We start from the raw sequence: 12,401 nt of genomic DNA on the forward strand, positions 1-12,401 counted from the left end.
TTTTATCTCACATCTATGTGTTCGATTCCTCCTGTGTACATAAACATTTTGTATTCAAAAACCTGTAATTGGGTAGCTTTGCCCAACCACAATTCTACTTGTCATACACAACCAACTTCGGCCAACCCTTCTGGCCACTCTTCCCAAATCGTCACTACCAGCTCCTCTTATCATCCCCCTTTAATCTCATCCTCCTCTCATTATCACCGTTCTGGCTCAAATTTGATAATCAACTATTAAATTTCTGGGACCCTTCACATTTTTTTTTATTGAATGAAATTTTTTTTTGAAGGTAAAGGACAAAAGATTTGTAAAAAAATACTTAGCATTACATTATAACAACTAATAAGTATCACTTGCTCCTCGCTCTACTTGCATTTTTAGAAGCAAATAAATCAATCATACTTGCATAATCTATTTTTTTTTGCAAAATCATTTTCAATGGATAACCATGCTAATTCATTCAATCTTTCTTGTGACATAGTTGATCAAAAGTAATTTTTGATAATTTTAAACTTTGAAAAGCTTCTTTCCCCCTATGCAACTGTAACCGGAATAGCCAAAAATATCCTATAAGCAACCCATGAATTTGGGAAACAATTTGTCATCAATTGTAGATGATTGAGCACTTCAATTGGTTTATTGATTTTTTTTGACAATCTCTCTTTCAAGACTTTTAGCTCCATTAATAAATCTCTTCCATCAATATCGAAAATCTCACCATGTTTTAAAAATTCTTCAAGGGTCACACACCTTGCCTTCAACGACTCATCGCTGCACCTTTTCAAGTCAAACAAAAAGCCAAAGCTTGTCTCATACACTTTGAATTGTTCGAACCTATTTTTGAGTGAACAAAGGGCTTGATCAACAATATAAAAGAAGTAATCAACTCTAAACGATTCTTCAGCCGACTGGGTCACCTCTCTGCTAACATTCTCATCAAATTGTTTCTTTCTAGAAATGATGCGCTTTTCAACAAATGTAGGTTCAATTCCCAATTCACTTGCCATTTCTTTAGTTTCAACCATAGCCTCCATGAAACCAACTTCTCTATACATTGCAACATACTTAACAAGCCCATCTAGCTGCTTTACAACAACTGTTATATCCATATCTCCACTTTGAAAAAGCTTGCTAGCAGAGTTCACATGAAACAACAAATTGTACCAAATTACAATACTAAACAAGAACTCAAAAGTCTCAAGTTCATGAGTTACCAGGGATTTAGCTTCACTTTTTGCAATCGAATCTGTGGTAGGATTGTTGTACAAGTCAACTAAAGCATCTCTTATTTTTGAAGCATGGTATCTTAGTGGTTTAACACTTTTAATACGACTTTTCCAATGTGTTTGCGACAACGACTTAGCCATGAGGCCTTCCTTTAGATTATCTTTTAAAATTGCCCAATGTTGAATAGAAGATGAAAACAATACATATATGCGTTGTACCACACCAAAAAAAGTTTTTGCTTTAGAGCAAGAGTTGGTCATATCACAAAGCACAAGGTTAAGACTATGACAACCACACGGCATATAGAATGCTCTAGGATTTACTTGAAATACTCTTGCTTGAACACCTTTGTTTTTGCCTTTCATGTTAGAGCCATTGTCATATCCTTGCCCTTTTAAGTCACCAATATCAAGTTGAAGGTTAACTAATGCTTCTTGAAGTTTATCAAAAAGTCCCATCCTCGATGTATCATCCACATTCAAGAATTCTAAAAAAAAAAACTCTTTCACTTTAATTGGACTTGTCGAAACATCCACGCATCGTACAACAAGAGACATTTGTTCTTGATGGCTTATATCCGGAGTACAATCAAGTATGACCGAAAAGTATTTTGCCAGTTTGATTATCAACAAAATTGCACTTTTGGCTTTCCTGGTCAACATTTGTATCACCTCATTTTGAATTTTGTGACTCAAATAATGGTAATTGAAGAACCTAAGTGATTCGTGATTAAATCAAGATTTAATTGTATCAATTCCCAACCAATAAAAACTAACAATCTAAATCATCAAACACATACGAAAGTGATTTAGATTGTTGTTTTAGAAATAATAAATGAACATAAACGATTTTTACGTGGAAAAAATCACTTTTAGAGCACCTTCAATTGTGATTAAAAAACTACGGGTGAAACGCCACAAATTAATCCACTACTGAAGAAAGAAAGAATACAAATATACCAAACAAATTACCCAAACGTTGTCAATTTGTCTTCCACTATTTGTATATCTTTCACCGCAACCTTTGTCTCGGAATTGATCAGATTGATGTTGAATCCACAACATCCATTGTTGAATCAACGACTGCGCACAACATCAAACTCCTTCGACTCCTCTGCGCTTGAATCTTCGAATTTCACCGAAGAAGAACACTCTTAAAGATGAACAATCAAACTCCTTGATGTATGCTTATCAAAACATAAGTTTAATACTTAATCAAACATCAAGAAAAACTAGCAAAATAGCCCCAAAAGAAAATCCTAAAACCCTTAAAGAAGATCTCAAAAACATACCCTAGATTTGGAGCAACCTGTAGTTTTATATCTGCGGAAATTGCAAAATCCGCTCAAGCGTAGGAATGGACGCTCGAGTGGGAACGCCAAAACGCGCGTTCCAAACCAAGATTCACGCTCGAGCGTAAGAACTTACGCTCGAGCGTAAAATCACACCACGTAGTATTTTTTGCAGACAAACCAAAGTATTCCGATGGTAGAAACTCCGCTTGAGCGCCACCTTTCCTGCTCGAGGGGAAGACCAAAATCATAAGAAAATTACAACTCAATGAATCCCAAGTTTGTTCACGGAATTGACAATAAGTAGGGTCCTAACAATCTCCCCCTTTGTCAATTCCCAGACAAAACTTTTCTAACAATTTTTCATATTAAACAAACCCACTAAACACACTAGCTAACACAATCAAAAGCCTCAAAAATAAAAAACAGCAAAAACACTGCAAAACCACAAGAGCCGAATTCGAATATGAAACACTTAGGAACATTGTAAACAATCCACCTGTGGAAACAACCATACAAATCAAAATTGTGGAACTAGATAAGACAAATAGATCAAAATAAGCACAATATCCAAACATATATCTAACGTCATCTATTGCAAACATATCCCAATATCCATGCATCTATTGCAAACATATCTCGATATCCATGCATCTATTGCAAACATATCCCAATATCCATGCATCAAAACTTATCCATACCCAAAACCCAACAAAGCCTGCAAATCCCAAATAACTACAAAGCCCAAAAGATATGCCAAAAAAATATATATTTCCAAATCTACTCCCTCGTTTTGTTCGAGAGGAAAACACAATAAAGAACCAGAAAAATAAGAAGAAAAAAAACTGTGCAAATAAATATACAAGCCAAGAAAAACAAGCATCACTGAGCTGGTGGCTGTGGAGGTGGCTGCATTTGAAGGAGGGACAAGATCTGGGAAAGATGAAAGGAGGATTGAACAACTAACTCCTCAATGCGACTAGAAGAGGCCTCCAATACAGTGAGCCAGGCATCGGTGGTAGTCTTAAGATCAGTAAGTCGAGCCTCAAAGATATCCATCCGGCCCTTTAAGCGATCAAAATGTGAAACCATGGACTGCTTGAATTGACGCAGCTAGCCTCTAATAGAACGAGCAGAAGGAAGCTGTTTCCCCTCACCAGCAACCTCGCCTGCAGCAACAGCATCATACTCGACCTCCTCGGCCAAAGGAGTATCCCCTGCACCTGCACCAGAACTACCCACTCCAGAAGAGACCCCCTTGACATGAGACTGACTTTAAGAGACAATCTTTTTGGTGAATGGGCGGGTAGAAAAAGCAAAGTCATCCTCATCAAAAGAAAGAACCTTAAATTTGCTGAGAAACCGGTTAATGAGGCAACCGTAAGGAAGACCTAAGTTATTTAGCTCAAAAGCAGCGACCATTTTTTGAATAATCAAGATGGCAAGGTCAATAGAACGGTGGTGAGCAATACAAAAAAAGGACAAAACCTTGTTCTTGATTTATTTCGAAGCTATGATTGGTGATTATGATGTTAGCACAAACAATAAGGTTGAGTAAACGAAACTGGGGAAGAAACTTATTCTGTTTGATCAAAGTGCCCTAGATCCAAGAACGAGGCGTACCACAAAAAGCAGTGGCAACCTCGTTGAAATCACAGGTGGGTCGAACAGGGAAAAGATAGTAATAAGGAAAGAGTTGACCAATACCCAATAGCTCATGAATAAGGTCAGGTGTGATGGTGATAGACTTAGACCCAACCCAGGTCTTGAAAGTAGGGCCAACATCGTCAATCCCCTTAATATTACAATAAAATTCCCGCACCCAGTCAAGATTTTGATGGCCAGAGAAAGAAAGGATCAAATCTCCTCCCAAAGGATCAAATAAAGGGCGAATGTGGATGGACTCAAAGGTGTTTGGCTGTACATTACGCTCTAAATGAACTGTCCTAAAGGGGTAAGACTCTCTAAAGAACTTGGCTTTTTCTACCGAGGGAAACTGGTCGGTGTTATAAGAGGGGAAGAGTGACAGTGGACTTCCGACGTTTGATGGAGGATATGGCCAAACCAAAGGACAACCCCATTACAACCACAACCACTAGTCACAAAAAGAAACAAACAGAATTAGTAACCAGAAAAACATGAGTGACTAAAGACAAATAACAAATATCCAGTAGAATAGCAAGAATGTGACACTAAAATAGAATAATCCACAAACCATGAAACCCGCAAACTTGCAAAGCTGACATTATGAAGCAAAAAATCATGAGCAAATCAAATAAAAATTAATTACTGATCGTAAGCTACATGAGAATACACAACTCAAATGCAGTCATGAGAGCTCACAAAATGAATGTGTGTGTGTGTGTAATCCTTGAGAGGCCACAAAACTAGAGTTAATCCTCGTAGTGATTGGATGGCTGGACATCCGGCAAGAGTAACTAAACATCACAAAGAAAAGTCAAACCACTAGAAATCAAGAGGTATTTGTTGAGTAAACGCGGAGGCTCCCCCTCAATCAAAGAGTTGTTTTTTTTTTTTTTTTTTTTTGACTTTTCTTTCTTATGGGCACTCATTGGTGGCATGCACGCTCAAGAGTATGGAGACCAAATTAGAGAAACATAAACTCAGTAAGGATGGCCTGGTTGGTGCCTTTGAGGTAGCATTTTCCTAATGCCTGGACTTCAATGAATTGAGAGAGGAACCGTGAAAGTGAAAAATGATGATAGATGGTTAAGAGACTCAATATCACCCATGATATGCCAGTATAGGTCAATTCCTCTGAAAATGTATAAGAAACACTGTTAGCGGCCCATAGAGAACTTTGATCACTTGTGCAGAAACCCCTGCAACAGTTTAGCTCAAGGATGTGTACATAATGAGATCATGAAGTCAATGAGCATGGGCATTCAGAATGAGCTATGAACAAGAAAAAATGAAATCTTGCAAGCAGCATAAGAAGTGTTCATATGAATCAAAATGCAGAGATGACAGGAATCAATGACAATGAGATTATAGCATCCAAGCACACATAAAGCCAATCACTCACACCTACTCAAGTAACAGGTAACAACACCCTAGTGACCGAGAACTACACCTAAGGTCTTTCTAAGGAACTCAAACCTAAGAAGATCAAGGGGTTTTGTAAAAATATCTGTTTTTTTATACTCAGTGGGTACATGTTCAAGAACAACAAGGCCCTCTTCCACTAACTCTCGAATGAAATTATGACGAATGTCAATATGTTTGGTGCGAGATTGTTGGAGAGGATTTTTAGAAATGTTAATGGCACTTGTGTTATCACAAAAAAGGGGTGAGAGTGTTCTGGTCTATACCATAATCATAAAACATTTGCTTCATCCACAACACTTGGGCACAACAACTCCCTGCAGCAATGTACTCAGCCTTATCGATCGAAAAAGAAATGGCATTTTGCTTTTTGCTATGCCAGGCAACCAAATTATTCCCAATGTAAAAACACCCCCAGATGTGCTCTTACGATTATCAGCACATCCTGCCCAGTCAGCATCAGAAAAATTAGTGATTTTAGCTGTAGTGTCGGTCGAGAACCAAATCCCATAACCCAAAGTCCCATTAATATACTTAATGATGCGTTTGACTGCAAGAAGATGAGACTCCTTAGGACAGGCTAAGGGGCTTGTTTATCATACTAAGCCTAAGGGGCTTGTTTAAACCCATACAAAGCATTGTCTAACTTGTAGACATAGTTTAGACATTTAGGGTCCTCAAAGCCTTTTGGTTGCTGAACATAAGCCTTTTCTTTCAAGTACCCATTCAAAAAAGCACTTTTCACATCCATTTGAAACAATTTGAAACCAAGAAAACATGCAACACCAAGTAAAATATAAATAGATTCGAGACGTGCAACTGGGGCAAACATCTCATCATAGTCAACACCCTTTACTTGAGTATAGCCTTGAGCAACCAACCTAGCTTTATTTCTAACTACAGTACCATTCTCATCAGATTTATTCTTAAAGATCCACTCGGTACCTATCACATTTATGTCTCTAGGTCTGGGGACAAGAGTCCAAATATTGTTACATTCAAATTGACCTAATTTTTCATGCATAGCATTGACCCAACTATCATCTAATAAGGCCTCTTTTATATTCTTAGTTTCAATTAATGAAACACAACACATATGAGATACCTCCTCCTGAATTTGTCTTCAGGTTTTCATTCGATTTGAGACACTTCCAATCATCTGTTGAGCCGGATGATTCAGTTTCACCCTTGCTGATGGTTTGAACTTTAGACTTGTGCTAACAGAGGCATCAGAAGTGGTGTCTCTCTGTACACTCTTTAGACTCTGACTTACCTTAGAAGTTGGTGCTGGCTCACCTTCTTGTGCTTGGACCTCAACTTCTCTTTGACTTTGTGGTTCAGTATCCAGGATTGGAGACTCACCATTTTTTTCCTGATTTATGGCTGAAGTAAGAGAACCTGTGTCATCTATAACCACATTGATCGATTCCATTAAAGATAAAGTTCGCAGGTTATAGACACGAAAAGCTCTTCTAATGGTTGAATACCTTCATCACTTCGGGAGTCAAATTTGCTCAAAGGCTCTCTATCTTTGAAAATGTAACATTTACTTCCAAAAGTTTTGAAGTATTTTACATTAGGTTTCAATTCCTTCCACAATTCATATGGAGTTTGTAAAGTGCCGAGCCTTAAATATACACGGTTCACAACATAAACGGCGGTATTTAAGGCTTCAGCCCAAAACTTTGGAGAAACTTTCTTACTCAGGAGTATGATCCTAGCCATCTCTTGAACAACCCTATTCTTCCTCTCAACAACTCCATTTTGTTGTGGAGTAATCGGAGCAGAAAATTCATGCTTAATTCCATGTATATCACAAAAATCCGAAAATGAACTATTTTCAAACTCACGACCATGATCAGTTCAGATTCTTATGATACGCCCAATAGAAACACCCTGTTCATTTTGGATTTTAAGGACTAAGGCCTGAAAAGCATTAAATGTATCAGATTTTTCTCTTAAAAAATTTACCCATGAAAAACGAGTAAAATCATCAATGGTTAAAAAAATGTATCTTTTACCTCCAATGCTTTCAGTGCGAGTGGGTCCCATAAGATCCATATGAACCAATTTAAGAGGATGTTTGGTTATGAAGTTGTTCACCTTTTTATAAGGGGCACGGGTTTGCTTCCCAAGTTGACATGGTCCACACACGGTTCATATTCTTACCCAATTTAGGTACTCCTCTCACAAGCTCTTTGTTGGCTATCTTAGTTAGGTCTTTGAAATATATGTGACCTAATCTTTGATGCCACAAATCAATATTACTTATGATGGCTGAGTGGCAAGTGAGATCATTAGTGATAACAATCCCATAACAGTTGTCAGATGTGCGAACCCCATGCATGACAGTATTTCTCTTTTTATCTAAAATTTCACATTTATTTTTTGAAAATAATACTTCATGGTGAAAATCACACATTTGACTGATGCTCAAAAGATTTGCTTTAAGCCCATCAACAAGTAATGCATTTTTGAGCTAAGAAGACCAGCCACACTTATAGAGCCCTTACCAATGACTCTAGAAGTGCCACCATCTCCAAAGGTAACAATTTCTTCTTCATATTTTTCAAGGAAGGTGAAGTAGGATTTGTCACCTGACATGTGACGAGAGCACCAACTATCAAGGTACCACATGTGTGAGTCACGTGTTTTTAGAGCAGTGTGAACAACAAAACAAGCCAAGTCACCCTTTCTCACCCATAACTTTTTGGTCTTAACAAAATCAAGACTGGCAGTCTTGGTAAATGTCTTAGTGTTGTGAACACCCTCATGAATCTTGGTGTTCTGCCTAGACATCTAAGGTTGTCTCCTAACTCAAAAAGTATTAGAATTTCTACCCCTTTGAGTCACTTTACCAAACAACTCAAAGCAATAAGGACGAATGTGGCCATACCTACTACAATAATGACAAACAAAAACAGGTTTTACCTCCCTTTTGTTGATCTTACCCTCGTTCGGCAGATGAAGAGAGAGACCACCCTGTTACACCTTCAGCTTTCCCTTTATTTGAGTCTTCAGGTCATGTGATGTAGAGGCCTGTCCCTTGTGAACTGTTGCATTACGATAGCTGTAACAACCCTCGTCACTGATTACTGATTAACCACCGATTACTGTTAAACTGAAACTGATTTTGATAAGTAATTGAATCAACTAAAATATTGAACAGACTGACTGAAATCTAGAACTGAATTGACTGAGTATATCTATTTAATTGTATAACTATCTGTTTGTCATTCAATTATCTGTTCATGTTTTTGTGTTTAAATTGTGAATTGAAGGCCTTATCGGCGGCCGAACCGGAAATTGATTAGTGTTCCATGATCAGTAGAATTTATGTGATTTAATGGTGTAATTTTCTGAAAACTGATTAGGCATGATTAAACTAGGTTAAATTAAGCTAAATTGCATTAGGTGGACTTAAGTGCCAAAATGCCACTTAGTGGCCACTATCTCACACATTTAGAGGCTTGCATACTTTTGACACAACACACTTCATCAACCATTTGTTGTCTACAACCGACTTTATAGAGAGAGAGTGAGAGAATTGACTTGATCTTGAGGGTTTGGCTAGAAAACTTGAAGGAATTGTTAGAGAATTGTCAAATTGAGCTCCTAGACCTTGAATACAAGACCTAAGGTAGTGTAATTACCCTCTTGTTTGTGAATTGAACTTGTTCTTACATGATTCATGTCAAATTTAGTGGATTAAGTCATGAAATAGCTTTACATGTTGAATTATAACTTAATTCATGCATGCATGGTTGTATTGATGAATTTTAAGTTGTTTTCATGGCAAATTGTCACAGGCATGTTCATAATTAAGCTTAAGTCCATGATTTCATCTTGTTTTTGGAACAATTGGCTCACTAGAGCATCAAATTGAAGCTTTGAAATGATTTGGATTTCATGCATGTCTTGGTTGTAGCATGTTCATGAAAAATTGGTTTGAATTTGGAATTAATTGACTCACCCTTGGGCTTTGGTTTTTCAAATTGAGCTTTGGAACTTGTTTTATATTGAGTTTGGATGTGTTTTCCAGAAATTGGGCCCAAGAGGTCAAGTTTTGAGCTGTAGAATGCTTGGTTTGACCTTGGGAGGCAAATCTGGAAATTTCAGATTTTGAACTCACGCTCGAGCGGGGTGACTGGCACTCGAGCGTGGAAATCGTGCTCCCAGCATTTTGTTCTGTTTTTAAGCCAGCTCGAGCGGGGTAATTTACGCTCGAGCCGGACCTTGTGTCTTACGCTCGAGCGGGTGTCGAGCGCCCAATCGAGCGTGAATTTCACCTATCCAACACTTTTGATTGTTTTGAGGTACGCTCGAGCGGTTGAGTATACGCTCGAGCGGAAACCTTTGTCTGCATTTCCGCTCGAGCGGAGTAACCTACGCTCGAGCGTGACCCCTGTTTTCTAAAAATTCTGAAAATGTTTTTAAAGTGCATATTTGCATTCTCATCTCATCCTAAGCATTATTAGGCCTAGTTTAAGGCATCTTAATGAGGATATAGATGTAGAACACACCGAGGCAAATTAGGAATTAAGTTATTATCTTTCCCAACTGTGTAACTTAGTGTGTGTTCAATCTATTAACTATTTAGGGTTGGCTTTCGGGGATGCGCTCTAGCTGCTTATAACCCAGAACTCTGTGAGTAACAACTGTGTAAAGATATGTTCAAAATGATTATCTTCTGAACAATTGAACTGTACTGTTTCTGAATTGATTACTATTAACTGAATGAATGAATGTCCTATATTCCGAACTGTATTGTGGCATCCTTAGCAACTACTGTTTACCGTTACTGTTACAGAGATCTCTATCGGTTCCCTCGTTGGAACCACTACTGTTTACTGATTGATGGCCATCATTTACTGTTCGGTCTTTTAAGACCTACTGTTTATTGTACTGTTATGCTAATGGGTGTACCACATATGACTGAACGACTGATATACTAAATCAATGAATTGTTTTCATTACTGTAAGGACATTTCATTCTTAACCTCTTTACGCACGATGTTATTCACTGGGCTTTAGCTCACTGTTTATATATATATGTAGGTGTTCATGCACCAGACCAAAGCTAGGAGCGTGGGTTAGACCCCCTCTTTTTGTCAAGCCAACTGCTGTGCCTCACTGCGAGGTTCCGAGCCTGCCAAGCCTTCGCTTAGGGGTGTTTTAGTTCCCCCTTCTGTCTCTGTAACTGTTTTATTTACTGTACTGTACTATTTAATAGGGATTAAGTCCCTGTTCTGAATGACTGTATATATTGTACATACTGTTTTGTCTGACTGTATATATTTGAATGAAAAGTCTTTTTGCATACAGACTGTCACAGCTCATTGGACATTGTTTATTTACTGTATTGGTTTCTGCCAGGCCCCTATACTCTGTTTTACTGTATTACTGTTAAGCAGGCCTTCAGTAATACGGTGCTAAACCCATAGGGGCGGGTTTGGGTCGTGACAGAGTGGTATCAGAACGATACTTACCACGAGTTATACCGCACAGACGTGCCCAAATGAGCTATAGGGTGTCCTAGAAAAGTAATAAGGCATTACATGAGCATGATAAGTGTGTGGCTATGACATGACTGAATATATGCTAATGTGTTAATCTGTTTAAACAAATGACTGCCTATGTTGATAACTGTTATAACTGCCTATAGTGAAATGGATAATGCGAGAACTACAAATGAATCTGAATCCTCATCCTCTGAGGCAAGAATGGCAAGACTGGAATGAATGATGGAACTAATAGCTGAAAGACTAGATCAACAACAGAATCAACAGCCCCCACGTCCTCCTCCGGTACAGCCAGAGCAGAATGTGAATGTTAATGATGAGGACATAATTTCTCTCACCCATAAGTTCAGCAAAATGAAACCGCCATCCTTCCAAGGAGGCCTTGAACCGTTAAAAGCTGAAGCGTGGGTTCTCGAGACAGAAAAATTGTTTGAGGTTTTTCCGTGCTCCAAAGCACATAAAGTGCTATTGGCCACCTTTACTCTGCAAGAAGAAGCTAGAAGGTGGTGGATGCTTATCCGTGATGACAATACTATTATGACTTGGGCTTAATTCAAAGGAGTCTTCTTTGAAAAGTACTTTTCTCAGTGTGTTAGGGACAGAAAAGTAACTGAATTCGAACAGCTGAAACAGGGCACCGTGTCCGTTGCTGAATATGAGACAAAATTTACTGAACTTGCCCGTTATGCACCACATATGGTTGACACTGACTACAGGAAGGCCAGAAAGTTTGAAGGCGGCCTTAATGTTGCAATACTCGACAGAATAAATGTTCTGAAATTACCGAATTACGTAAATGTTCTTGACCGAGCCTTGATGGCTGAATCGAACATCGAAGCACTGAAAACTGAAACACCAGCGTCTGAATGGCATGGTAAAAGGCAGGGTTATAAATTCAAGAAAGGCAAGCATAACCCATTGAATAAGAAACAGAATATGGGGTCAGCAACTAGCCCCAGCCAAGGGAATGGTTTCATACCACCCTGTTCTGAGTGTGGCAAGAAGCACAAAAGGGTCTGTTACAAAATATCTAGAGCCTGTTACAGGTGTGGCAAGGTGGGCCACATGGTTAAAGACTGCCCCTCTGCTCCACAAGCCAGTAGTAAAACTGCACCAAGCGTGGCAGCATCAACTGTCGCACCAAAACTGAATCCCAAAGCTACCGGGAAAGAGCCCATGAGGTAGGGCCGAGTGTTCGCCCTAGTACCGGGAGACATGCAGAATACCGAGACCGTTGTGTAAGGTATTCTCTCTATTTGTACTCAAAATGCTTATGTACTGATTGATTCGGG

At 38.6% G+C, this 12,401-nt stretch overlaps 1 protein-coding gene across 1 annotated transcript; it reads right to left on the reverse strand.

Annotated features, from left to right (window-relative positions):
• Positions 1-536: 536 nt before the first annotated feature.
• Positions 537-1,688, reverse strand: LOC114306646 (uncharacterized). Its single transcript, XM_082924019.1, has one exon. The coding sequence runs from the start codon at positions 1,686-1,688 to the stop codon at positions 537-539; it is 1,152 nt and encodes a 383-aa protein (XP_082780145.1).
• Positions 1,689-12,401: the final 10,713 nt, after the last annotated feature.

Source organism: Camellia sinensis, chromosome 4 (assembly GCF_055761805.1).
Source record: "Camellia sinensis isolate YWXY chromosome 4, ASM5576180v1, whole genome shotgun sequence".
Lineage (NCBI taxonomy): Eukaryota > Viridiplantae > Streptophyta > Magnoliopsida > Ericales > Theaceae > Camellia > Camellia sinensis.